Source organism: Copadichromis virginalis, linkage group LG5 (genome assembly GCF_057382275.1).
Source record: "Copadichromis virginalis isolate Kocher_CV1m ecotype Utaka linkage group LG5, C_Virginalis_male_GT1.1, whole genome shotgun sequence".
In the NCBI taxonomy this organism is placed as follows: Eukaryota; Metazoa; Chordata; class Actinopteri; order Cichliformes; family Cichlidae; genus Copadichromis; species Copadichromis virginalis.
The window spans coordinates 18843642-18871016 of NC_140622.1; the positions used below are offsets into that span (position 1 = coordinate 18843642).

Below are 27375 nucleotides of genomic sequence, written 5' to 3' on the forward strand. Positions count from 1 at the left end.
CAGACGTTGGTGGGGTCGAGAGATCTTTTTATTGAGGGGGACAGCTGTTTAACTGTTAAATGTCCTTGGCTTCAATTGTGTTCTTTTTTCGTTGGTGTTACCAGTGGGTTTTTTGAGTCAATGCCAATATTTAGAGAATAATAAAATCCTTATACATAATACAAGGAAGGCTGGATCCATGCTTTCAGATTATTTACACCAAATTTTGACCATACCATGTCTGGATACCTAAGTGTATTGAGTTGTTGCCATGTGATTGCATGATTACATATTTGTTTAAAAGAGCAGTAGTGCAGTGAATGGGTGAGTATATAAATTTATATATTTATATTTATTATATTTATACAGTTTGTTAAAGTTATATTGAAAAGATGACAGAGGCATTGTTTTTACGTTCTAGCAATGAATTTCACAGTGCTAGTTATTTAGTGAAGATGCCTCTCCACCACCATGTGATTGGTTGATGCTATTCTGCTACATGTACTGCAGATACTGCTGAAATTATTGTTTTTCACAATGTGCTCTGTAAAGGAGTACTTGACAATTATCAGCCATTCTGAAATATCAGTCCTGCTCTGATTGACTCAAAGGTTGGTACAGACACTCATGGTACCTCAGGATGAATTAAACAGGTGCCCTCATGAAGCCAACAAAATAAAGTTGCGTGGTTCTTTTCAGGTTTGCAAACTGAGGAAAATCTATTCCTTGGTAGCATCGTGATGCAGAACACTCTATTCTGCATAAACATATGTAAATCTCCACATAAGCACATTTCCAGTATTTCTCCTTTTCAGTCTAAAAAAAAAGCTCAATTTGAAATGAGTATGTGGGGAAAAAGACGTTACTAGAGACATTTAGAAACTGCCTAAAAAATTGCCTAACGTGTGGATAAGGGAAAAGCCAAACTAAATTTAAATTTGTGCACCCAATTCTTGTTTTTGAAAGCCGGATAAGGAGGTGTAGCACCCCATTTTCTATGTTGCTTATATTCTGGATAGAAAATAAAACGTTTCTAGATTTTTGAAAGCTTGAACACCAACAACTTGGATTTCCTACTTGGAAAGTCAGAGCAGCCTTAGCAAGCCTAATTTAACAATCCAAGATGAAAGATGAAAGTAAATAGTTGTAAAACTGTAAAACGTTTAATCTGTACTGCCAGTATTGTGTATTTGTCATATGTCGAGCATTGTCCTGGCTCTATCCAAGTATATGCTGCAGTATAATGCTGCTGATACCTGAATGACTCTACCTTGCTAACACCAAAACAAATCCTGTTTTTCCTTACTATTTCTGAAAACTGCTAACTTGGGAGTGACATTAATTCCTGACATTCAAGTTCCAAGGTGCCTGGAACATGGCATATATAAGCTGTTTTCCTTCCAAGAAGGCTCTCCTCGCCTAGGAAGGCTGGTGCCTTTCAGGCAGCTAACTTGGTGTTCTTTTCATTGTGTCATAGTTTTTCCTATTTTAAGTCTATAGGTTAGCACCTAGCTTTCTTATATTCATCTTCTCTCAGGCTATGATTAATAAATTGGCTTAGTAAAAATTTCTAATTTGTTTGTCTCTTCTTTGTTATGTCTTCAATGAGCCCGGTATAACACGGTTAAACCTTGTGTTTCAAGGAGGCCGCTATCTTACAACTAGGCTGTTATGTATTCTAATGTAAACTCACTGAATTTACAACCAGTTTTCAAGAGCTTTTGTTTGGTTTTTATTTCCAATTTCCCTAACAGGTTTTGGCCCTTCTGGTACCGCCCTGGAAACGCTTCTGTCTGATGTTCTCAGCTGAAGCGGTAGGTGGCGAAGAGTCACTTCCGTTACAGATGATAGCGCAGTTAATGAGCAGAAGAAGAATTGCTTCACGCAGATGTTTACGTTCTCCTACTTCCGTAGCTACCTAAAGCGGAGTAACGTTACCAGTCTGACGCTAAAGCGGACATTTCACCAGAAAATCTCGGTCATGTTTAGTTTTCTTTACCTCAGTATTAGAGCGGCTTAGCGGATCAACATGATTCAGGCCATGTGTCTCCCGCTGTAGGCGCTGCATCGCGAGTTTTTCTCACCATTCATCGCAGGCAAAGCAAAGCTAAAGCTAGCGCCGTGTTAGCAGCTGGTCAGAGGCAGTTGGCTCAATTTAATAAAGGATCTTTCGATCCGCACTCTGCCCCCTTGTTAATTTAGATTATCACGCAAGGCAGTCATGGCCACTAGGCGTCTGACAGATGCCTTCTTGTTAATGCGGAACAATGCAATCCAAAACCGGCAGATATTGGCTGAGCAAGTGAGTACATACGACCCCCGTCTGAGTACACGTAGCAATGCTGCGGTGAGTGGTCTGCATCGTTTTGACATTTTACTGTGTGTGTTTGCGTATAGCCAGTCACCGATCCCTGTTAGCTAGATCCAGGTGTGTGATAGCTGTAGCTGCTGTTAGTTATTATCCTGGATGACCTCCACGACGTTAGTGTTTCAGTGGTTCACAGTGATGTGACTCAGTGGGGCGATGATGGAGGATGAAGAAGTGTTGCAGGCATGCTTTTAGCTAGTTAATGTCTATAACCGCCCGTTTTTTAATGACAAGAATATATATTTTATATATATATATTTAGGTCAAGGTTAACTGAGGGTTATGGTTGATTTCATTTTCTTCGCATCCTCTCGTGTGCCTCACTGTAAAAAAACAAAAACAAAAAAAAAACCCTGCTGTGGCCTTTCAAAAGCCCGCATCATACTGAGTCGTGACCTGTAACTGATCTAGAGTTTAGCTGATTCTCTTCTGCAGTTATTAAAAATAAATACAGTAATTTGAAAAGCAAAGGCAATGAAAATGCTCGTAAAGCTTCCTGGAAACTGTTTGTCACTAAGAAATACTACCTATCCTTTAATTGTTAAATTATATGGACAGAAGTACTGGGCCACCCGCATGTCACAGTAGCTGTTATAACACCCCATTCTAAATTGTTCGCCACACTTTTCCATTTCAACACGTGGATTTTTTTATTTTTTTTTTGCCCATTTAAACAGAAGGCCACTTGTGCCGTCCGAGGCTGATGTTGGTTGCTTGCAGTCTCTCTTCTTGTTCAGTGTGCTCTGTGTTGGTGGACGAGTGAGGTTCTTTCTCACCAAACTCATCCAACCATGCTTTGTGCACTAGGGCACAATCATACTGAAACAGAAAATGAACTTTACCACGCTGCACAATTCCAAGCTTCCAACTTGGATTTTTCCAATTAATGATAAGATGGGGCATTCAGATTTCCCTAAGAGTAAGAGTTCAGGACCAAAGCACATAAAAGCAATGATTAAGAAATGTGGCCAGATACTTTTGTCTATATAATGCAGATATAATTAAAAACAAGCGAGCTTTTTAGTGATCACGATACAAGAAGAATATATTTATATGTTCCTCTATAGCAGAGCTGTTCTTTCTGATAGTGATTTCCGTGACACTGAATAATGATTTAGTTTCTTTTTTCTAAAAACAGCAGTCGCTGCATGGAGCTTATTGCTGGAGAGCTAAAACATCAAATGCTGGCATGTTTTGTTTTGTTTTTACTAGCAGTGATAAAACACTGAATTTAATGTTGATGCAGAAAAAAACAAAAAGAAAGAAATTAAAATCCTGCCATGACCTACTTATATTTTTAGGTTAAACTCCACCACAGTACAAAAGTTATTACTTTCCCTGACACAGTTTTGAAGCTTCTTCAGGCGGGCAGGTGTATGCCACACGTGAATATTCACACTCTGCTGTGAACATTTTATCGTGCTACCTGCACGCTGGTGTAGATTAGTTTCTTCCCGCTGGAAGCCCAGAGATCATGAACTTTTAAGGTTAACACATTCTGCATTTGTTTGGGGAAAATTCTTAGTAACAAAACCGGCCTTTGTTACTTAGCTGCCACTCCTCATGGCGCTGAGCGAAGTGGAAATGCCGATCTCTCCACACGTACCCGGGTATTTTTGAAAACGCAGATTTTTCTATGCGTTTGCGCCTTTCGTCCACACGTAAACGGCGTTTTCGGTCACTGAAAATGGAGATTTCTAAAAAACGCCTGCCAGGGTGGATATTTTCAAAAACTCAGTTTTTGCATTTATGTGTGGACAGAAACAGCGGAGAAAACGCGGGGTCAAAGGTGTGCTCCTTTTTTGACGTCACACTGTGCGCCACGTTATTGTTTCGGTGAAATGAATTTCTACAACACTGTTACTTGTACTCTCTGCAGTGTTTAAATGCTTACATATACACACACAGCTACTGTCCCTCCACACATACGACTGGGTTCTGCTTCTATGCCCCATCTTTGTTTACTATTTCCCGCCGAGACTTCTAGACTTCTGATTGGCCAACATTTCTACACGGTTAGGAATATATCGCCACCTGTTGCTTTGGCATGTTCCTAGCAGCGTTTTTCTTCATTTCTGCGTTTACGTGTGCATGGGATTGTTTTTTAAAACGAAAACGGAAAATCTCCGTTTTCAAAAATACCCGTGTACGTGTGGACGTATCCTCAGTAACACAAGTGATTTCTTCAGGCACATCTACAGAGTGGAGCCCTTTAAATGGCTGTGGCTCCTGGAACAACACTACCTCTCTGTAAGAGTGTCCTGTTTGGGTTTAGATCAGGATCAACAGCGAGCAAGCTCAGAGTGAGGAAGATAGAAGCATTGCTGTGGCTTCATTTTTTGGGAGGGTGATTCATGCCTAATAGGGCACATGAGCTAGTCATACACTGTCTGTTATTTTTCCTTCCAAGAACCAAAACAAAAAAAAAAGATTACTCAGTCGGTTCTTGGCATTTTGTTTCATCTACAGAACAGCTGGTGTAAAAGAGCCCAGAAATTTGGCTTTGGATAGTTACACTCCCCACATGTGTTGGGTCATACACTGATAAAAAAATTTTGATACCAATTCCATCATTGATTCTTATTATATATTCATTCCTTATTAATTTTCTGCTTGAAAAATCTCTTGAGTCCAAACACAGTGTAGAAACAGACTAATGGAAACCCTCCAGCCCAATGACTTTGCTGTCAGCTGTCAGAAAAACATGTCAGCATTAATGAAAGGCATTGTTAAGCTCTGAGGCACAAGATTCCAGGGGAATAGAAAATTTGATAGTGGTTCTCAACTGGAACGGTTCCCATCCCAACCCTACCTCCTCTGCATGCCTGCACACCTTTTTTTTTGACCTTATCTCTGTGTCCATCATCTCTTCTCAGATAGATTTAGTTCCCTGTTAACTATTCACAGTGAAAATGTTGTAATGAGTGTTTTACCTAGCAGGATATTAGCTGCCAGTGAAGAACAGTAAAGAAATGAGTGAAATCTTGGAACAGAATCGAAATTCTGGATTTACAAACGATCTCTTGTGCCCGAATGAGCATCTTCTCAATATCTGTTCAAATTGTTTAGTCTCTTCTTCAATGAAACTGCTCCAACCACTTTATCTTATGTCTGAAATGGCTAAAAAATACAGGTAGAAGTGTGAAGTGCAGGTTCAGTCTCCTTCTTGTACTGTAACAAACGTCTGTTTGACACTGGCGTCGTGTTACGCTTCATCAATATAGGGGATAAACACAGTTGATTTAAATGTCTCACAGGCTTGGTCATTAAAATTATGAGGGGCTAAACTGATTAGACCAGTCGGCCGTTATCAAGCCATCACGTTGAAGCTGTTAGAATATTTGGCTCAGGTGGTTTTTAGTTGCTTTGTTGCAGCAGGACCATTAAGTTGCTTAGAGCTGCGTCTAAAATTGCGTTAGCTGTTAGAAACGAAGAACATTTTGCTGCTGGCTGAACACTCAGGTTTGAAATAAGAAGGCAGCAGACCAAGTCGCCTCTCGCTTTTTTACTGACAAATCAATCACTGAAGAAGACAAAGCAACTAACAATGAACTCTATTTAATCTAAAACTCTTAAACTCATTTTCCTTTTCTTAGACTCACAGGTTTCTGCTCTCTCTGTTCTCACACTGTTTCCTCCTTGTAATCATTTGATTTAAAGTAAAATGATTTGGAAAAGGTTTCTGGACGATATTTTTCTATATTTAGTTTAACTGTACACTGAATGTACAATGAATGTCAACAGCCTCTTTTACAGTGATTATTATTCCTAATTCAAAGTAATTTAACAGTGGGAGTGGATGGATATTTATATTTCATGGGCCTCACTTTCTATTCCTTTTTTTCTCCTTTTGCTTGTTTTCGGTTGGATGGGACCGCTCTGATATCTGCCAATCATATTAGGAGCTTGATGAGGTACTGTCATTTCTCTTACTAAAAGACGGAACACCGTCATCTTCACCCTCTATCACGTAAAACGTTTTAATGGATCCTCTTGTGTCTTTAAGTTGGCCGATGATCGGATGGCCCTGGTTTCAGGGATCAGTTTGGATCCCGAAGCCGCGATTGGGGTCACCAAGAAACTGCCCCCCAAATGGGTAGATGGAGTAGATGAGGTAAACTGAAACTGTAGTAGAAATTTGCAGCTACTTCAGTGTCTCTTTAAAGTGAAATTCAGCAAATAAATTAATACATTTTGTCTTCAGATCCAGTATGAAATCACAAGGATCCAGCAGAAGATGAAGGAACTGGCCTTGCTTCATGACAAGCACATGAATCGTCCCACACTGGATGACAGCAGCGAAGAAGAGCACGCCATAGAAATCACAACTCAGGAGATCACGCAGGTGAGATAATTTAGCAGCACTGTGCATATGTATGCTGCCTATTTTTAGACTTGAAATGCTGATTCTTTTCTTTCAGCTGAAAATCTGCGTGGATATGTTTTAGCTGTTGTTTTTATTTGAACATAAGTATTTATGTGAGAGCACGCTCTAGTATGGAGCCTGAAGTGAATTTAGAAATGAAACAAGTAGAGTCGTTGTTGTTTTTGCAGATGTTCCATCGATGCCAGCGAGCCGTGACTGGTTTGCAGTCTCGCTGTGGTCACTGCACAGAGCAGGAGGAGCGACTCTTGAGAAACGTGGTCTCCTCTCTGGCACAGAGCCTGCAGGAGCTGTCAACCAATTTTAGGCACACACAGTCCAGCTATCTAAAACGTAAGGACTGCATGGCATGTTACATGTTTGGGTTTTTTAACTGTTATTAAGTATTTTTGTCCTCATGATGTTTTAATGCCGTCTAAGCATTGTGCCATTGGCTTGTCTGACAGGTATGAAGAATCGAGAGGAGAGATCAAAGCACTTTTTTGACTCGGGGCCCTTAATGGAAGAGGATGAAGATTTAGCTCTATATGACAAGGTGAGGACAGCATGTTTAGAGCTGGGGTGTCCACAGAGAGCTGCTCTTAAGTTTAAATGGAACACACCGGTAAAACGGGTGCAAAATAATCATAACAAACAAACCAAACGCCTTTTCCAGATGATGAGCAGTTTAAGAAAACAGCTTTTTTAACAGTGTTTCTTCATTATAAGCAGTAAATCAAAGAAACCCATCAGCACGTCTCAGTCCAGCAAACCAGACTGAGTTGTTTTTTTATTTTTTGGGTTATCTGTTCCTTATTTTCTTTGGTGTTTCCTGGCAGGATGCCTGATGCATTTGTCAATAAGAAGGCTCTAAAATTGATTCTGGCTCAGATAAAGTCACCAGTTCAGAGTTTTAGGATATTTTAAAACAAAACACAGTAATTGAGATAAATCCAGTGGTTGTTGGCCTACATCTCTGAACACAATGCATGTATGCTGACACTGTGTACACAGCTGCTCTGTGTATACAGTGAACCAAAAGCAGAAGTATCCATGACTATCAGTACCATTAAGATTTAAAAAAACAAAAAAATAATCTGTACATCTACCAATGTTTACACATTTAACTCCCAATTTGTACTAAAAATAGTTACATTGAGTTTAGGTACTTCTTAACGGACAGGAAATGGCCTCAGTGGAGGAATTAAATAAATGCTTTGTTTATAAAATGGGTGGTCCTGGGTTTAAAGTCACCCATTTCTGTGTGGAGTCTCTACAAAAGATGCGCATGTTGTTGGTTATATTGGAGACTCTAAACTGACTGTAGGTGTGAATGTGAGTGGGAATGGTTGTCAGCCTCTGTGTGTTGGCCATGCAACACATTGGCTACACCACACTACTGTAAAATCTTCTGTGTTATTGAAATGGAAATTGGTCTGAATAAAACAAAAACAGCTCATTACCCTGCCGCTGTCCATCTAGTCTGTAACATTTGTATATTCAGCCTTGTTCTTGAATCTGTCATTTTTCAGGGGTTCACGGACGATCAGTTGATGATGGTGGAGCAGAACACAGTCATGGTTGAAGAACGAGAGCGGGAGATCCGACAGATAGTGCAGTCTATCTCAGATCTGAATGAGATTTTCCGGGACTTGGCAGGAATGGTGGTGGAGCAGGTATTTGAAGCAAATTCACTGAGCTACCACAGGAAAAACGTGCCCACACAGGCTTCAGCCACATGTGAAAATGGAAAAAAGATCAGTTTTATCAATCATTAATAACAAAAAGGAGCTAAGTTAAGCTCATTCTGATCCTATTCGGCAGGAGCTTTCAGATTACTTTTGTTTGTATAAATAGTATTTGAACAAAATAACTTAAGATGTTATTTTTAAAAAACACTTGTGAGGAGTTTTGCTACAAAACTGCAAACACGATCTACAATTATAATGAGTTTCTTCCCTTAAACCAAAAAAACACTCTTTTTGTCCTTCCAGGGCACCGTTCTTGATAGAATCGACTTCAATGTGGAGCAGGCTTGTGTTAAAACAGAAGACGGATTGAAACAGTTACAAAAGGTAAACACTAAATTTCTTTATTTAGTGTCTTGTTTTTTTTTTTTCAGGCAATTTCATTTTTTTAAGTAATTCAAAACATTTTTTGGCTTATGGAATGAAAACTGTAAATAATGACCAAAGTGAAATAATAGGTATTATAATTATTTGTAGCGGTATTAGTAGTAGAAATTATTTTAAAGACTTGTTTAAATTTCTTATGAAAGCCAAGCTGTGATTTGTTCATACACATGCTCAGAGGCACTTCTAAATGTATTTATAAAGTACAAAAAAATGAATCTATTGTTTTGTGCCTGAAACATTCATGCGTGTGATATACACAGTGTTAGCAAATGAGGGTCAGTGTTCTTTTGGACAGACTAAGGTGGAGATGTTTGACCATAATGGCAAAAAACAAACACAGCATATCGGCACAAACACTTCATACCAGCTGTCAGCACGATGGAGAAGAGGTCCTGGATTTGGGCACCTTGCAAGCACTAAATTGACCATGAACTCTTCTGTATGCCAAAGTATTCTAGACTCAAATGTGAGGTCATCTGTCCAACAGCTAAAGTATGGTTAATACTGGGTTAGGACTGTGCGATGAGACCAAAATCTCATATCCCGATATAAGACATCTATCGTCCAACCTGGAGTTGAGTGTTTGAGCTGATGCATGAAACTATATATTTTTAGACATAAGTTGTAACGGCCGCCGTTTTCTTTGTGAGTATTTATTACACGGCGTGCTGCGAGAAAAAAACAGTTCTAACGAGTGAGTCCAAGGTTTATTTTTTAGCACCTGACGGCTCTTTTTTGCTTCTCATCCATAAATACTCTGCATCCTCTTTCACGTGATTCAGTTTATTTTGAAAAGTCTCAACAGGATCTTGAGCTTTATTGTCAAAGGTTTATGTGGAAACTAAACCAGCGGACACGCGATGGTTTTACCGTCGTTGTTGCTAACGACAACGCATAAAAACAGGCGCTTGTCTGTCCGTAGTGTGGTTATATTAAATATAAGAGAAAGAGAGAACTTTAAGAAATTAATATAGCCACTACAGTGACCATCAAAACCATGAAAAAATATTGCCGTAAACGTTTATTTTGCGACACCATGAAACAAACGATAGCGTAAAATGAAAATGTCGTCATCCGCTATATATTGTTATATCGAACAGCCCTATACTGGGTTATGCAACAGGACAGCGATCCTAATCAAGGTATTGCAATGACACAATCACAGTCCAGACCTCAGCCTGACTGAAAGAGAGCTGTGCAGAGACAGGCTTGCTAATCTCAAAGAACTGAAACAACGTTGCAAAGAAAAGTGAAGCAAAATTGATCCACATCTATGTGAGACACTGATAGAGTCATACAGAAAACGATTACTTCCAAGTTGCTGCTAAAGGTCGTTCTACAAGCTGTTGGATGTTTTGTTATGTAATGTTTCAGGAAATTTTAGAGCCTGTTGACCAGATGTTTTTTCTGTCCTGTGGTGTAAAAAGACCCCATCTGTACTTATTCATTAAAAGTGAATGGTGTTATGTAAAATTATTCTTATTTTCTTTTCAGGCAGAACAGTATCAGAAGAAAAACCGAAAGATGCTGGTCATTTTGATCCTTTTCATCATAGTCATTGTTCTAATTATTATTCTTTTTGGAACAAAGTTCTAATCACTCATTCCTCCGTTTTTGTTTTCTGTCTGGGTGTTTGTTGTGCAACTGTGTGGACTTGGACTTGATTCTACCGTCTTTCACACCAACCGGGAAATGCTAAGAAGAAATCTTTGTGGGGACACTGTGGGTTAGTGGAGATGGGGTTTTTTTTAATGGGAGAGTTAGATTTTTTTGTTTTGTTTTTTTCTGTTATTTTTGACGGATTTGAATGAAAAAAGCAAAACAATCAACAGTGTCTATTTTTCCTAAGTGACTTTGACAGAGGTTTGTTCAACCGGACATTTTCATCTTAGCATTATATTTACATCCCAGCTCAGTATTTTACTGTGAAAGACTTGAGAACTTTTTTTTTTTTTTTTTAAATGAGGGCAGTACCATTTAAGATCAGAACAGCCATTCAGTACCAAAGGACCATCTGTTTTTTATCAGTTTATTCCTCACTTTAGAATAATAATACTAAGGTCCTTGTTACCACACGGTTGGCCTGAGGAGGGTTTATGCAGCCATACATCTCCTCCACTTCATTTTAACTTCATACCTGTTGAACACTTGCTGCGCTCTAATGAAGTGCTCATGTTAAAAACACTCGTTTTTGTTCTCCATGGTCTTTGCATAAAGTGCTACCTTTTTTTAAGAAACCCTTGCAGTTTGCACATATTGAGCCCTGAGGGGTAGGAATGGGTCGGGGTGTCGTGGATGTAATACTACTGTCATTTGTATGATAAGCAAATTATTTATTTTCAAGTAACTTCATATAACCCAGAGATTTTTTTTTGTTTTCTGTCAGGTTTGCTGTAAATTGAATAGAGTGTATGTGTAGTCTGAGCACAACAGTTAATAATCACTCCACTGAGGAAATGGATGTAGTACAACACAATGAAGAGACATTTGAAGACCGCATTGTGATTTTTTTTTTTCTCCCCGTTTCTTCTTTGTTCAGATTTACACATTACATTTCATTTGGCTGTCTGATGAGCTGAAACAATGGAGCGCTTTTTTTAAATATATGTACTCAACTCTACACTTTACATGTAAAATCATCTTTGTCATTGATGTGAAATTGTATGTAAAAAAGAAGAAGTCCAAGTGGTACTTTACTTAAGTATTGATTTTGGAAACCAAACGGGTGAGGAGACAGCAGCTTAATTTTTAAAAAAATAAACCTGGAACATGAGTCGGTGCGTATCTGTGTGTTCACGTCTTGCACAAATGGTACTAACTGCAAACAAAGGTCACATTAAACACTAAAAACTATTAATTTAAACATCTGTTCCATGAAAAATCACCTACCTAACACGATTTTTTTTTCTTTTTAAAACTTTAGCGCATTTAATGAAGCCATGAAAATTTTGACCTCACACTAAAATTCCAGAGTTGCAGGTGCCCAAAATCCCACTCAAGGGATTTAATAATGCACTGCTCTATTTTCAGTTTGATTTTGGAAGAGCTTTTCCCATGTGCATGTAGGGTTTGCTTGGGGATAATTCCCAACATGTGGGATTTGGTCATCCCCGACTCATTACTGTGAGTAGTCTTGTCTCTCAAAACACAATTTGGGGGAGAAACCAAAATTAACATTCCTCTATCAAACACAACCAACCTTGGAAAAAGGCACCGCAGCTTTGGAGAAAATGACTTCTGTAAGAATGCCATGACAACCTGACTGGTATAGTGTCATGGATAAGTTGCAGGGCAATAAGTCCCTGATATAAACGCCATGGAAAGCATGGCATGACAGACAGACATCACAATCCTCCTCCACAGACTCAGGAGCATCTCCGGGTGGCACTGACTGATAAGTGGGCTGAGGTCCCACAGGATGATTTTCAGAGCTTGTGCTTGTCCATGAGGAAGACACTTACTTCCATAATCAGTGAAGATCGGGGGGACACTACCCTGCAGTTTTATCGCTTCACCAGTGTATGGTGCTTATGCTTGTTGACATTTTTGTTGGTTTTGATATTCAATAAAAGGTGATGAGATGCAATATATCAGTGGTAATTTGCATACAAGTAAAACTACACCACTCTATTTACAAACCAGTTTAGTGGGATGTTATTAAATTCCTGGAGTGTACACATGAATGGGTTGAAATTTTGTGATATTCAAATTATTTTTTTAACTGCATTCTTGAGCCACATGTAATGTTCAGGACTGAAAAACATCTAAACTCTGTTAAAAACTTCAACCAACCGCTCAGATCTCGAGTTCAGGGGTCAAGCTTTCTGGAGATGTGACTGCAATAACTTGAGATACCACACAGGATTTTGAAACTGATGTCCTAGTTCTGTTTGGGGGGGGGGTAACACTGGTTTTTGCTGGTATTTAATTTAATGTCCGTGGCACAGTGTACTGATATCCTGGATACTTGGAAAGAAAATGTTTTGGATAAACGTATGCGGAATAGTGGCTGAATAAAACAAAATATAATAAGATGTTAAGATTTTCATACAGTGGATATGACAGTCCACAGAGAATATTCACTATTTGTGGATGTGGCAAAGAAGGATATGCAGAGGGTTGGTGTGACAGAGAAGGATGGCAGGGATAGGGTCAGATCGAGGCAGATGATCTGCTGTGCTGAGCCTTAAAAAGAGAAAAAAAAAGAAAGAAGAAGAATTAATTGATGATATAAATAACTGCTGGATGCAGCCATAGCTTTACTAGAGACCAGTGACCAAAGGATTTTTCGTGATGAGAAGGAAACAAACTAACAAAGAAAGAAACAATCCTGTAGTGTATTATCCAGTCATGATACTGTCAACAACATTTATTTTCCTTTAACAATATCAACAAGCTGACATGTAGAAGTATAAAAATGAAAATAATGAAATATCTGATAAAATAATAAGTATTAATTCACTATTTAAAAGCAAAAATAATGTATAATTTGAATATATTTAAGATTGTTTTATACCCGCTGCATTTCAGACCGCAATCTCTGATGTGCACCTCTTTTGGCATATGCGTGTTACATTTCAAAGTAAAAGCCTCTCGTAGTCTTACATCTATAGTACTACTAGCTTGATACAACATGAAAAAAACACTTTAGTTTTCTTGTGGGTTTTTTTTTGTGAAGTTACGAATTTTATGTTTTTTATTTTTCTGTTGCGATAAATAAAAAATGAGAAGAAGTAAATAAAATAAATATTTTATTTTAAAATATTTAACATTAATACTAAAACATTTTAACAACATTTTTATGGTGTCTATGACAAAAACAAAACATTCGCTATAACGTTATTACTTGACCGGAAGTTAAAAGCAGCTGCCCTCCCGCATCGAGAACATCCGGTTTTCTTACCAACAATAATAGACTTTAGCGCCAATAAACATGTCTCACACCGAGGACGAAGACGACCCGTTTCCTGTAGATGACTGTCTGTTCACGGAAACGTTTTCTCTGGAGTCCGTGTACACGCTGATGGGAGAGGAGGTGAAGATCAGACAGCTGTTCGGTGCGGACCTCGGCGTGGCTGCACCGGTCTGGGAGGCTGTAAGGAGCAGACAGGCACTCACTTTATTTAGATGATCTTCGTAAACCTGGGCTTTGTGCAGTGATGAAATCTATGTGTGTGTCTGTGTACACACGCAGGCGTTACACCTATGCCGTTACTTGGAGGATCAGTCTGTGGAGCTGAGGGGAAAGCGGCTCATAGAGCTCGGAGCAGGCACCGGTGTGGTCGGTATTGTGGCAGCTCGCTTGGGTAAATTTGGAGTTTGTAAAATAACTCGTGTAACTAATATTAAATACAAACTAACTACTAACTAATGTGTCTCTGAGTGGGATTCTCCTGTGGCTCAGTGTCACATTATACCCCCACACATGTGCAGCTGCTTCTGAACCACATGGTGTTCACTATCAAGTTCACTTACTCATGTGTTTATTTTTTGTGTATATAAATAGATATAGCGTTTTCTGCTGTGTAAAACATGATTGAATCCATAACAACTCCTGCCTGCAGCGATGTTGTCGCCGAAATAGCTCAGTTGGGAGAGCGTTAGACTGAAGATCTAAAGGTCCCTGGTTCGATCCCGGGTTTCGGCAGTGTGAAAGGTTGTTTTCCCTCAGTTTCGTTCTATACCGACAATAAGAGGCAATGCTATTCTAATAAATATTTTTTTAAAGCATTGTTTGGTGGGAAATTAAAACAAAACAAATAAAATAAACTCCTAGCCCAATAAATAAAAAGTCACACAGTACTTCTTTGGGTCACCTCTAACTTTAATGCCCACGTTGTTATTATTCAAAGCATTCTGAAAGGGGTAAATGAATCTGTGAAAACATCTTTCCTGCTTCCTGCACCACTTTTCCACAGTCTGAGCCCATACAGTCTTCTTGGAATATGCCCTTGCCCTTGAAGAAAAAAACCTGGTCATTAAGTATATTTAGCTGGTCAACTCATCTAATTTTTCACTCAATATAATCCTGATCAAGTGAAGCAAACACCTGATCATAACACTGTCAAAACTGGCTGGTACAGTAGACACTAGGCCTGTTGATGCACCACCTTATCCACCTGTCTTCTTATTATGTTGCAGCCATCAAATCTGGACTCATCAGACCACATGACCCTTTTCAGTTGCTCCATTGTGCGGATAGAAATGCTTTTACTTTAACTATTAAACATAGTTATGAAATTTCACCAAATGTGTAAGTGATCTCTATTTAAACTCAGAACCCACTTATCAGTTAAGGTTAAATACCCTCTTGCAAGCCCATATTAATCACAGAAATAATGCTCCAAAGGAAGGCTCCTTATCTATCTCTTAGCTTAGTTAAATCCAAGTCATTACTCTTTTGGGGGGCAGGCAGTGTTTTGATTACAGCTACACATCAGTAGCTTTTAATTTGTAGTCAGAAAACTGACTACAGAAAACAAACAATTAGTTTGTTGTTTGTTCCATGTCTGTTATTTCACATGCTCATGTTTTTAATTTCTTCTGATCTTAATTTAAGACTTTGATCAGCAGCATGTGGGATCAGGCTTTCATCCCTCTTCTTTCAGGAGCAGAGGTGACTCTCACAGACCTTCCTTTGGCTCTTCCACAGCTTGATGCTAATGTCTCTGCTAACAAGCCTTCCAGCGGGTGGCCTTCTCTCCCTCCCACTGTCCTCCCTCTGTCCTGGGGTGAGGATCACATGAACTTCTCCTCTGACTGGGACTTGGTGCTCTGTGCTGATATCATTTACCTGCCAGAGACATACCTCCCGCTAGTGGAGACACTAGCTCACCTGTGTGGTAAAGGAGCCGCAGCGTATCTCTCATCCAAAATGCGAGATGAGCACGAAACGGCAGCTTTCTATGAGAAGCATCTACCGAGCAGATTCAATGTGGAGCTTGTGCACCGAGACGACAAACAAAACAATAATATCTACAGGGCGTCTTTAAGAACAGGCCAGTGACGACAGGAGGGACGGCCTACTGCTTTTTTATAAATAAATAAAATTATGAGTTTGTCTGTTATTTAAATTATTTTGAGTTTCACATCCCACTAACTGTAGAACCTATAAAAGCTAAAGCTATTTTAAATGAATTTAAATGTAATCATATTATTTTTATTTATCTCTAAACAGTTACACATGTCATTTGTATTTAATTAAAAGTGAATGTATTCAGAATGTGTCCTGTGATTTTTGAGATTTGGGAAGAAAATGAACTTCAGAACTTTAATGACATACAAGCACAAACATACACACACTATGAATGCATTTTATAAGACAAAACAGCATGATTTTATATAAATCAGCCTTGAGTTTTGTCTGATTGGAAATTCAGTCATTAGACTAAAGTGTTTTCACCATGTTTACCGTGAGATGAAGATCAGGTCTAAAGTTACAGTTCTTCTTTTTAACCTTTACCCACTGCAGGCGTCACGCATCACCAAGATGAGCGTTTCCAGAACTGTTTTTTCAAAAATTCGTATTTGTTTTCAATATTTCTGATTATCCTCTGGTTGGAAAACACTTTGATCTCTCATGTTGTCAGTACAGGGTGCACAGCAGCATCTTTACCTTGAAAACAGTCACAGATTTAAAAGCCCTGAAAACCATGTTTGTTTATAGAGTGCTTACTATTATTGATTTTGACATGAATTAATATCTTCTGCCAGAGTAATTCTTTCCTTGAGACATTTTGGTAATTAAAAGTTTGAATGTATGTATTAAATGGTTAAATTGTCGTTAAGTTTAGATTTTTATCACACCTTTAATTTTAATAGTTGCTGATTTAGTCATGAATATTCTGTATGGTTATAACAGAAAAGTCAAAAAAACTTTAAACCAGCTATCACATCCCTCTCTCCCAGTGCAGTGGATAAAAAAATCTTTCATATACCATAAAATCTCCAAAAGCAACATCTGTTCATGAAAACCTACTTTCACTCCCCCTTCATTAGGTATATCTTACTAGTACTGACTTGGACCCCCTTTTGTTTTACGAACAGGGTGCTGGAAACAGTCCTCAGAGATTTGGGTCCACATTAACATGATAGCATCACACAGTGGCTGCAGATTTGTTGGCCTCCATGATGTGAATTTCCAATTCCACCACATCCGAAAGCCTCTCTATTAGATTGAGGTCTGGAGACCTTGGCAGTTATTTGAATACATTGAATTGTTTATCATGTTAAGGAAACCAGTTTGAGATTATTTGAGTTTTGTGACATAACGCATGATGGGTACACTGTCATGAAGGGATGGACAGGATGTTGTTGGTATCTTACTGTCATTTTAATTACTATTAACATGTTTTCTGTATAATTTTGTTGCAATAAAGAAGGTCTTAACTGGGCATGGAAACATTCACCATGTGACATATGATTGTTGACAATAAATAGAACATTGGTTTTATTGAATCCAAAATAAATCTCACTCCAAGCTATTCTGTTAAAGCCCGCCCTTCCCGCAGCCTGCTGTCTGCCCGTCTTTCATCCCCTCTCTGCTGCACTCTGCTGATGTACAGATTTTCTGTTCAGGAAAGGAAAGCCTGTTTGTTACGCTGGAGAGTTTCAATAAAAGGGAGACGGCCGAACGGCTGCCCGTCCCTCTCTGTGCCACAATTCAGCCGACAAAACAACAGATCCCTATCTCCATGCAGAGTCTGCTCGCCCTCACGCCCCAGCACCTCCCACGCGACTGTGCACATAGCTGGGTTTGGTTGATATTGACTGTTGCAAGAAACCTGCGTGCTGCAAGGAAGTGATGATGTAGAGACACATAAGAAAATGTGCGATCTGCATAAGATCTGAATTAGTCCATGGGAACTTTATTGTCCACCTCATTTTTCATTAAAAGTAGATGAAGCCACTATATGTCAGCACTGGCTGTTGTCAGTCAGTCACTGTTAATAAGGTAAAATAATATTAAAAGTATTTTAACCTGATGCTTGTATTCAATTTGAGAAGCAATAGCATTAAATTTTACAAGCTTTACACCCAAATACATGTTAATTAAAGACACTTTTGAAAATTGTGACGCACACTTTGCCTTCCCTTTAAATTTGAGTGAGTTTAGAGAGAAAATGATTGAGCCAGAGATTCTAGTTCTTCTAAAGCAGCTGATTAAAAACTTCCTCAGTGGTATTTAAACTGTGTGTTGGCTGGATGAAAAGAGGACGGGCTTTCAGTGGCAATGGTGTGTGTGTGTGTGTGTGTGTGTGTGTGTGTGTGTGTGTGTGTGTGTGTGTGTGTGTGTGTGTGTGTGTGTGTGTGTGTGTGTGTGTGTGTGTGTGTGGTAGAAGAGTGGGAGGGGGTGCTGGAAACCACTGTCCTCTTAAAACAAGTTGTCCTGTTTGGACTTCATTAGACCTTGTGTCACTCATGAGCAGCCAGGACAAGAATTTCAAAACAGTAGCTGGAGGTACGTGTTTACATGCTTTTAATCCTTTCATTTAAGGCGATCTAAGTAAATGCATTTTTAAGTTGTTTTTTGTTTTTTAAGTTTCATGCTTCAGATCTGTGGATGAGACCAAATGATGGAGTTCTGGCCTGAGAATCAGGGGCAGTCCAATCTGTACTCCAAATATGGTACCATTCCTGGGAGAAACTATACACAGAAGTGAGTTGGATGCTATGAAAATTGCTTGGGCCAGTATAATCTTTGCATTTATCACTGCTTGTTTGGCAAGTTTACATTTGAGGTGCACAAAAATGATAGTTAACTTCCGGCTGACACAAAGTATTTGCTTTGCCTGCTCTCTCCAAGATTATCCAGCTCTCCACTACCTCTGACACTCTGCAAAAAGCTCTGAAAAGATGGGAATATTGTTCCACATAATCCTGCAGAACGTTTTGTGTTATCTATTAAATGTAACCATGTAGACTAATTTAAAATGGTCTGTGAAATTATGTAATCTTGCTAAATTTTGCTATCATTTCTCTACTATTCTACTCCCAGCTATCACGACAGACATCAGCCAACCCATTATCCACTGTACTATGGTGAGCAGCAGGATCAAAGCAGGGAGTCCACATACTGGACTGTACCAGGATCAAGATCAGCAGGAGCTCTACAAGAGTACACCAACTGGACAGACCCAGAGCTCAGTGCCCCTCCTCCTTCTTCCCATTTCCCTTTCATTCTGCGACGCCACACTCAGCACCACCAAGATCTGGGAGAGTACCAGCTCCAAGAAGCCAGAGACAGAGAGTGGAAAGCAACCCATCGACCCGTGAGGGATCATGAGAGAGGATTTCTAAGGGAGGGGTGGCAGAGGAGGTGGGACACCTGTAGCCCTGTCCGCTACAACAGAGAAGTTTCTACCAAGAGGAGCGACAGCAGCTATCGAGAGCTGGAGGCCTGGGCGGCTCGCTACAGTCACTCCCTGCCAAGAAGAAGGCGTATAGAAGCAGAATTAAGGGGAGCCTCTCAGGGGCTGGTGGAGAGCACCAGGATAGGTTTGGATCCCCAACATGTCAAACAACCTGGAATGTGGGACAGAGGAGGCAGACAGCAAACTCCCACCTACTATCCATCACAAGCTCCTGCTCCTGACGCAAGCAACGTGCTGGACATGAAGGAAAATGCAAGCTACCAAAGGAAGATATATAACCAACCTCCTGGCTATATTGCTCCTCCTCCCTACAACAGCCCACATAAACCTTCACCTGTGACACACAGCAGTGACACGGTCTGGGAGCAGGACACCAAGAAGCAACACTGCTACTCGCAGCCCACACGCAGAAAGCAGCATGTGTCTGCAGAGCTGCAAGATAAGAGCAAGGGAGAAAAAGAAGAACTGACAAATTTGTGTGAAAGTAAAACCTGCCCAAAGTTTGAAGGATTGAAACGCCAAAGATTTGAAGCAGATGCTTTACAGGCGGTTTGCCCCATCAGTGTCCAGCAGACACTCATACAGGATGATGGCACACTGCATCTGCAACATCCACAAGTGTTTCAGAATTCAGAAATAAACAGGGAAACCTCCTCAAAGGTCATAGAAGGAAGGAAATTCAGGCTAAGCAAAAAGACAGGAGGGATGACAATATTCTGTTTGGTTTCTCGAATAGCCGGCCCCACCGAGACCCCATCTCTGCCCGTTTGCACCTCCAAAATGAACATTGAACACACAGACGTAAGAGAGGCTTCTAAACTTCTGGGAGCCACGACTGAGGCTACTCAAAAACTTCCAGACGAAGTGGACTTCAAATCGCCAACTCTCACAGAGCAGTCAGACAACGGTGCTGGAAGGAAACAGAGGGAGACGCCACCCTGCACAGAGAAGGACATGGTTGAAAATAATCAAGCAAAGAAAGCACAGGCCGATGTTGTTCCCCCCCAAAAAGAAAATGCAAATGATGTCTGCAGACAGGGAGGTCAGTCAGTGCAGCCGGTGTCAATAAAATATCCTTCATGGAGGGAGCCTAGTTTCACAAGCAAAGCTGAAACTGAGAGTCCCCCCACATGCTGTTTGAAAGGAAACCGTGAGGATAAACTGTCAGACGATTGTGTTAATGTAAGCAGTCCTCCAGTAGATACTGAAGTAATGCAGCTGGACAACCAGGAGAATGCTGAGGACATTAAAAGCATGCTGGTTGTCGACACAACCTGCGTTGTTGTGAAAATGGAACAGATTCCTTCGCCTACAAAAGAGCGGGTTCACTTTTTAAGCACTGCAGCACTCGCTGAAGAGAGTCAGCTCGATGCTCAAGTGAATATTTCTCCTGAACTAAACTTTCAGCTAAATCAAGATGTCACAACTGATGAAAGCACAGAAGAAGCCTCCTCCTGCAAGATTGAAAAACCCGAGACCGATGTGGACTCAACACTTTTGGAGGAAGAGGAAGGCAAACAAGAAAGTTTAATCTCTTTGCCTTGCTTACTGTCATCTCATGTTTCTGAAAGAGAAACCTTAGAGGCGCGTGCAGAACGTATACTAGGGATCCCTCTACACGACTGCATCACTGAACCTGAAACTGGCATGCCATTGGTCAAGTCGTCTGCAGAGGACCAGGATGAGGGGGGTGAGCCTTCTCCACTTAAAACAGATACTGAAGACGCTTTTAAACAAACTCCAGAGGACGCAGCAGAGGACGAACCGTACCAGAATCCCTTGGAGGATCACCAAACCAAGGACAGCGTAACTTTAAACGACCACAGTGACTCCAGAGATCAGGTAGCAAGTGAAGATGGTGGTGACTTTATGGGATCTCAGGACCAAGCATCAGACAGGCATGAAAGGAGTGACACAGATGTCCCGCTCGAAACAGGCAACAAAACTTTAAGTGAAACTGAAAAGACTGAGGATGCCCTGCTTGAATCCACTGATGAAAAGGGTACAAGTGAACATGGTCGGGAAGACGATCGTGAGACTCAGCCTCCTAAACCCTCTGACCTTCTTTCACTAATACCTTCTGATCATCATTCTCCCTCAAATATCTCAGAGTCAAACGCAGAGGCAGAGCCTGATCCTGAGTTGGCTGCTCTTAATACTGCAGATATTGCACTTCCTCCTGCAACTTCATCCCCTTCTCCTTTGCAACAGCTGCCATCTTTTTCACTGGATGGTGAGTCTTCCTCACTATCCAGTTCCCACGCAGATTCCCAGTGTCTTCTTCCTCCTCTTGTTTTAACTGATCAACCAGCTGTAGAAACATCTCGCCCAGAGGAGGAAGAGGCACAAACATTACATGTAACTCAAAGTGACCTCATTAATGAGCCGGAGGTGCTGATGTCACAGGAACAGCATGAATGTGGTCAACTGGATGATGATGCCTGCGTCAATGATGAGCAACAAAATAATCGAGCTGACGAGGAGTTGATCAAGCCTTTGGAAGAAAACGACATCAACAGTTTGCAGCAAAATCTTGAAAGTGTCCAAACGGAGGGTGTTTTGTGCTTAAAGGAGAGTCATGTGAGTGAAGAACAACCTGAAGCAGGCCTTCCAGCAGAGTCGTCTGAAGTAGATGAAGAATGTGAGGAAAATGCAGGTCAAACAGAGGCCGAAGTCCTTCAACAACTTGATTGTGGCCAAGATGAGGATGTTTTTTGTATAAAAGAGAGTCACATGACTGAAAATGAGTTACAGACAAACTCAGATGAACTTACTGTAGAGATTAGGGAACAGATATTGTGCAAAAACAACTCTTCAGACTCTCAAAGTGAAACACAGATTGAAATTTTGCAGGATGTTGACCCACAGACTGATCTGTCTAATTCTTCTCCTCCCTTGGCTGCAGACTGTGAGGTGTCTCTGTTACCTTTAGATGAGCTCTTCCTCCCTCAGCTTCCCTCTCCTCATCAGTCAACGTTTGAGTGCGAGTGTGTTTGTCTTTTGGATACTTCACCCTTACATCCTGACACTGCAGCTACTGGTGCCATCCCCGAAACTCTCCCTCCTCCAGTTTCCCCAGAGGCTTCACCCTCCTCTTTCTCTGAATCACCCCCTGTACTGCCTCCCAGCTCTACTCCTCCTTACGAAGAGGAAAGTTTTACTCTATCCCCTGACTTTCTCCAATCTGAGGCACACAAACAAGCGTTACAGTATCCAAAATCGCTGTGGGATGTGGTAAATCGCATTAGAAAGCACACAGCACCTGACTCCGAGAATGAAGAGGAAGAGGTGACCGAGTTGTGGGATCCAGAGAACTTAGGATCCCACAATGTGGCAGCAGACACGACCTCTGAAAAGACTGCTTTTGATGAAGTCGAGCAACAGGTTTCAGAGGAGTGTGCAGAGGTGGGAGACATCCAGCATGATCACAAAGAGGTACGAGGAGACATAGAGGAAGACACACTGTCCTGCAGCAGCACCAGCAGCCACGGCTCTGGAGACACTGTTATTGGAGCAGATGAGAACGAGGCGGAGGAAGCAGCACGTGACGCAGAGATGGAGCAAAGAACCGAGAAGGAGAGCGAGGTGTTTAAGACAGCTGAAGCAGAGCTGCATTACTCTAGTGAAGTAAACGTCGAGGCTGAGGGAGGAGAAGAGGAGGAGGAAGATGAGGCAGACATAAATGAGCCTTTTTTGAGTTCGGAGTGTGCACCAGAGATCATGGAAAAGGAGGTCGAGTGTGAGGTTATAGAGCTCTGACATGACAGTACGGTAATCAAAGAGCTGGTCCAGTGCGTTAAACACTCAAACATGAATCCGTATTTCCATGGCACTTCACAGCACATATTTTCAGAAACAGATGGGTTTTTTTCTTTATTTCGACATCAGCTTGGAGATTTTAGCTTGGATGTCTGAGGAGCAAAAAGGACCACTGTTACAGAGACTTCTCTATTTGACAATAATATTTAAAAGCTCTTTATTTAGGCTATTTTACTACAGTTTACCTTTAAACGATTAGTACATTTTATTGTACTTTTCCTTGTCTGTTTCTATTTCCATGGCTTTGTGCAGTTGTGAGATAATGAAAATAGTCATAAGCAAAGACGGTAATATTTGGTGATTTAAAAGGAGTGGTTTTATGGTAATAATAGAGTCATAACAGAGGTGTGTATTGAATGTAAATAGACACTGGAGTGCATAAAAAACTAACATGTTCAGATTGTTTCCTTTAAAGATTTCGCAGATCTTTAATGGAAGACAGCGAAGAGGAGAAGAACTTTTCCTTCCTGAAATGGGATGAAAAAAAAAATACTTTTCTAGAGTTACAAAATCATAAATAAATTCAAACCTTTGCACGTTTACTGCAACTAGACAAACTTGTGAAGTATGATTGTGTGATATGAATAAAATTTCTGAAACAGCTGCTAAATGGATCGACTGATTACTTTTTTCCCCAGGTCAAAAAATCTTTCATGATCTTTATTCAGGTTTATATTCCAAGGATATTTACCGGAGCCATTTTTAACCACTAATTGTTAAATATTCGTTTTACATTTTGTGTAATAGTTAACATACATGTTAGCAAGTGCTGATCCCGGGAGGAGACACAAATCTCTGATGTAGTTAGAACCTGATAAAGACAAACAGGTTTTAGACTGGCAGTCACTGAAACTACATTTAAAAGTGTGTCTGTGTGGGTTTTTTGTAATTATAGGCATCAAAACTTTAAATAATAATAGCTGCTTTTAAAACAAAAACAAAAAAGACAAATAGTTCAGGAACTGCTTTTATGGTTAATTGTGTGTTCCCAAATTTCAACACTATTTAAGCTCAAACTGTATGTGGATTATATGGAGTCAAACAGATGATTATCATCAAAATTCAAGAGAAAATTAAGGATAAGATCATCCTTGAAACAAAGTAGATGTTGGAAGGATCGAGTAGTGCTGATGTTATTAAGAAAAACAAACAAAAACAAACATTTCCATTGACTGAAGACAAAGCAGAGTCAGAAAATGTACAAATTTTATATTAAAAAGACATCTCAGGAGAATGATCACAAAACGGAAAATTCATTTTCACACAATAACACCAAAAATACTTCCTGATCTTTCTACTGTGGCTGTACTGGTGTGCTCGCACTGCTGCCTACAGCACACTCTGGTGGGGTTACGCAGGAGGTCAGTTTTATTACAAAGCCAGGAAATCTAAACTTTGCTACAATCTCGATTCTCGAGCTCAAGTAAATCGCAGCTGGTTTCGGTAGTGTTTAACTCTGAGGTAATGTGAAATAATGAGCAAAGAAGTTTTGTGTGCGCGAGTTTAGGCTCCAACATGTGAGGATAATTGTTGTGCTCTGTCAGCAGCATGTGAGAGGTTTAACTTGAGAAGATGCAGGCAGTTTATTTAGCAGTAGGAGTGTTTTAAAGTCACTGGAGGTTAAACAGTAAATTAATGCACAGGAATGTGGATACTAATTGTGCAAATGTTGTGTACTAAGCACTTTAACACCTGAAGACATTTCTGGTTATAATCCAACAGTTTAGGAACATGAGTCTTTTAGCCAAATTTATTTAGGATAAATAAAGCATACTGCTGAGAGCACGTCGCTGCTGTTGGAGGGGGTAAACTACCTGGGAAATTTTGTTTGGTGATGAAGGCACGTTATCGTTCGAACTACACTGAAACCCTATCTGAAGTTATTTTTACACGATGTACTTTTAAAACCGAGGCCCTCAACTTTTCGTTTTACCTGAACGAGTATCTCATGGGGAAATATAAGAAGGAGAATCAAGCTGGTATCAGTTAATCCTGTGATCATGGGCAGTTAAATAAATACTGACGAGCATGAAAAAACTCTTCTAAAGCTTGAACTTGAAAGTCACACTTATCATTATATAGCGGTGTAATTCTAGAGCAGGCCAACTTCTTTCAGCATCACTTTGATTCGACCTCAGGAATTTTTCCATCATGCGTGAATGAGGGCTCGAAGGACCACCCAACCAAATTTAGCCTCCGCATAAAGTCCAAATTCATTTTTACAGTTTCACAGTTTATATCCAGAGACCAATAATAGCCTTTTTAATAACTTACAGTGTCACATAAAATGAGTTATTACTCCCCAAAAGGGGAAAAAAAAAAAAAAAAAAAAAAAAAAAAGAGTAGCAGAGTAGTCCTCAAAGTGTCCATGATCACAGGAGTAATGCTTTTTGTTTTTATTTCTTATCATAAGGATTTTTATACAGATTGTCCCACTGCCCTGACACAAACAGGTGATAAGTGGCAATAGAAAACACTACAGCACCCAGAAGTCTCCATTTGAGCTGAGGAGAGACAGTCGCTATGGTGAGAGGATATCAAAGCTCATCATGGGTCATTTTTAGAGCGTGGTCACAGAGGTCTGCGGGACACACAGCACAGAAACAACACGGTGAATTAACAGCTGAACGCATGGGGAACATCAGAACAGAAAGAAATGTTTGCATTTTGATGCATTTGGCCTCAACCTACCTGTCCTTTTGCTGCACAGTTTGTCTTTAACGTTGTCCGTTTCGTGAGCGAAGAATTCGATGATTTCATCCTCGTGCTGTTCCACTATTGTTTCACACTGAACAAAAAAGGAAAAATACACACTTAAACCACATCCTTTTTTTTGTGCTCCTCCTTGGGGTGTGCTGGAGGTCTAAGCGGGAAAAACTATACTCACCGCAAACTTCATGCTGGCTGTAACCCTTGAATCCAGCGAGGCCTCCGACAGGTCCATGGCCTCGCCGCTCCGAGACTTGATCCTGACGTACGATTTCCTGTTTGTGGAGGGATCCGTGCGCTCGCCGTAGTCCCCCATCCTCTCGCATATGCTCTCCATGAGCTCCAGGAGGTTTCCTTCTGAGCGTGCCAGAGGAACCTGGTGGTGTCAGAGTTCAGAAGTTCTTTTTATTGCCAACCCACTGAAACTAACTGATATCTTTAAAATGAGATAATGACCTTCAGAGGCAGGCAATGCTTTCTATAAAAGTATGGCCCTGTTTTGTGGTCAACACTGTGTACTTATGATGCAGTCTACAGTGGGGGCTGAACCCAGACTACAACGTGGCTATGCTACTGCAGCCTCACCTCTCTGATGGACTGACTCCCATCTGGATTGATCCTGAAAGATCCCGTCTGGATCATTTTCTTCGGGTCTATCTGGGAAATGGCCCACTCCATCTCGTCTACCAGAGCCCTGCAGGCTGAGGAGGGGAGGGGAGGTGCAGCAGAGGTCAGACACCGATTACATTAGGACTTTTCTTTGTGCGTGCGGCCGAGGCTGCGCGTCAAATCGGTTACTCACCTCCACATCTGAGGTCCTGTCCTTGTCTGGCCGCCTGGCTGGAGCTCAGGAGGAGACACACAAGCAGGCAGTGTGTGAGCAGGAGAGCAGCTTCCCTCATTTTGCCTCTAAACGCGCACATTTTAGCATCACACAGGAAAACAAACAAAAAAACAAAAACATTCAAGTAAGTCGGCCGGAAGGCTCTCAGCCACCGTTTGCTATAAAACCCTCTGCAGCTCAGCAGCCGGGTTACTAATACTGACGCAGAGATGCACTTTATTCCACTTTTCATTCAACTTACTGTTTCTGTGGGCCGCCAGGAGAACACCTTTACGCTTTTCCACGCTGTTGCATCGTATTCGGTGAAATGTGGTGACGTAGCAACCGGGTACGTGGAGCGTGAGACAGCTCGTGCAGCGCCCCCACGTGGGCGGGAAGATCCCTGCTGGCTCCCTACTCTGCAGCCAGGGTCATTTGTGTTGGAGCAAGAGTGTCAAACATAAGGCCCGGGGCCCAAAATCGGCCCGGTAGACTCCTATCTGGAGGTTTTTGGAATATATGAAGGAAGTGTTATATTTTTGACATTTAACTATGTTTTCAGAAGTTTTACAGCTTGTCCTGCTGTTTTGACTTCCATCAATGCCATACATACTATGCCAAAGTATTTAATTAATAGATAAACAATAACAATTAAAACCCAATAAAATTCCTATTTTTTTTTTTTTTTTACTGGTTACAATCTGCTTGTTAAGTCTGATGTTACGGGTGACATAGCTGACATTTCCGGGTCCAAATGCTCTTGAATAAACAACGATGGGTTAGGAGTAAGCTAGCTAACGGATGAT

At 40.6% G+C, this 27375-nt stretch overlaps 4 protein-coding genes, 1 long non-coding RNA gene and 1 other non-coding gene across 10 annotated transcripts; 4 read left to right on the top strand and 2 right to left on the bottom strand.

The window, feature by feature from the left end:
* The first annotated feature begins 1834 nt into the window (after positions 1-1834).
* Positions 1835-11618, top strand: stx16 (syntaxin 16). Of its 4 annotated transcripts, none has more exons than XM_085456398.1 (9): positions 1835-2326; positions 6250-6261; positions 6354-6461; positions 6552-6692; positions 6902-7064; positions 7178-7266; positions 8243-8386; positions 8705-8785; positions 10340-11618. In XM_085456398.1, the coding sequence occupies exons 1-9, from the start codon at positions 2201-2203 to the stop codon at positions 10439-10441; spliced, it is 966 nt and encodes a 321-aa protein (XP_085312524.1). In that variant the 5' UTR covers positions 1835-2200; the 3' UTR covers positions 10442-11618. The 4 variants fall into 4 exon arrangements, with proteins under 4 accessions (XP_085312524.1, XP_085312527.1, XP_085312525.1 ...); XM_085456401.1 differs by having other exon boundaries at positions 1836-2281; XM_085456399.1 differs by lacking the exon at positions 6250-6261 and having other exon boundaries at positions 1836-2326.
* On the bottom strand, positions 10648-14046 carry LOC146709458 (uncharacterized). The gene is made up of 2 exons (XR_014920445.1): positions 13749-14046; positions 10648-13030 (listed from the first exon to the last, which is right to left on the bottom strand). It is a non-coding gene; the product is annotated as an uncharacterized LOC146709458 (long non-coding RNA).
* Positions 13704-16061, top strand: LOC146709459 (EEF1A lysine methyltransferase 3-like). Its single transcript, XM_085456403.1, has 3 exons — positions 13704-13940; positions 14040-14151; positions 15454-16061. The coding sequence occupies exons 1-3, from the start codon at positions 13779-13781 to the stop codon at positions 15849-15851; spliced, it is 672 nt and encodes a 223-aa protein (XP_085312529.1). The 5' UTR covers positions 13704-13778; the 3' UTR covers positions 15852-16061.
* On the top strand, positions 14420-14492 carry trnaf-gaa (transfer RNA phenylalanine (anticodon GAA)). The gene has a single exon. It is a non-coding gene; the product is annotated as a tRNA-Phe (tRNA).
* Positions 16062-18402: 2341 nt separating the features above from the next.
* On the top strand, positions 18403-22977 carry LOC146709461 (uncharacterized). The gene is made up of 2 exons (XM_085458036.1): positions 18403-18503; positions 18843-22977. Exons 1-2 carry the CDS (start codon positions 18418-18420, stop codon positions 22975-22977), a joined length of 4221 nt encoding a protein of 1406 aa, XP_085314162.1. The 5' UTR covers positions 18403-18417.
* A 1014-nt stretch (positions 22978-23991) lies between these two features.
* On the bottom strand, positions 23992-26934 carry cnpy2 (canopy FGF signaling regulator 2). Of its 2 annotated transcripts, XM_085456405.1 has the most exons (6): positions 26832-26934; positions 26549-26655; positions 26332-26447; positions 25925-26122; positions 25729-25825; positions 23992-25618 (listed from the first exon to the last, which is right to left on the bottom strand). In XM_085456405.1, exons 2-6 carry the CDS (start codon positions 26646-26648, stop codon positions 25575-25577), a joined length of 555 nt encoding a protein of 184 aa, XP_085312531.1. In that variant the 5' UTR covers positions 26649-26655; positions 26832-26934; the 3' UTR covers positions 23992-25574. The 2 variants fall into 2 exon arrangements, with proteins under 2 accessions (XP_085312531.1, XP_085312530.1); XM_085456404.1 differs by lacking the exon at positions 26832-26934 and having other exon boundaries at positions 26549-26822.
* Positions 26935-27375: the final 441 nt, after the last annotated feature.

Bases quoted from the DNA above. Each gene is read 5' to 3' on its own strand.
- stx16 (XM_085456398.1), top strand. From the start codon at position 2,201: ATGGCCACTAGGCGTCTGACAGATGCCTTCTTGTTAATGCGGAACAAT. The intron at 7,267-8,242 runs GTGAGGACAGCA...GTCATTTTTCAG, and splicing joins ATTTAGCTCTATATGACAAG to GGGTTCACGGACGATCAGTT. The intron at 8,387-8,704 runs GTATTTGAAGCA...TTGTCCTTCCAG, and splicing joins CAGGAATGGTGGTGGAGCAG to GGCACCGTTCTTGATAGAAT.
- cnpy2 (XM_085456404.1), bottom strand. From the start codon at position 26,822: ATGAAAAGTGGAATAAAGTGCATCTCTGCGTCAGTATTAGTAACCCGG. The intron at 26,123-26,331 runs GTGAGGCTGCAG...TGACACCACCAG, and splicing joins GGAGTCAGTCCATCAGAGAG to GTTCCTCTGGCACGCTCAGA. The intron at 25,826-25,924 runs GTGAGTATAGTT...TTTTTTGTTCAG, and splicing joins CAGCCAGCATGAAGTTTGCG to TGTGAAACAATAGTGGAACA.
- LOC146709461 (XM_085458036.1), top strand. From the start codon at position 18,418: ATGATGGAGTTCTGGCCTGAGAATCAGGGGCAGTCCAATCTGTACTCC. The intron at 18,504-18,842 runs GTGAGTTGGATG...TTCTACTCCCAG, and splicing joins GGGAGAAACTATACACAGAA to CTATCACGACAGACATCAGC.
- LOC146709459 (XM_085456403.1), top strand. From the start codon at position 13,779: ATGTCTCACACCGAGGACGAAGACGACCCGTTTCCTGTAGATGACTGT. The intron at 13,941-14,039 runs GTAAGGAGCAGA...GTACACACGCAG, and splicing joins CTGCACCGGTCTGGGAGGCT to GCGTTACACCTATGCCGTTA. The intron at 14,152-15,453 runs GTAAATTTGGAG...CTCTTCTTTCAG, and splicing joins TATTGTGGCAGCTCGCTTGG to GAGCAGAGGTGACTCTCACA.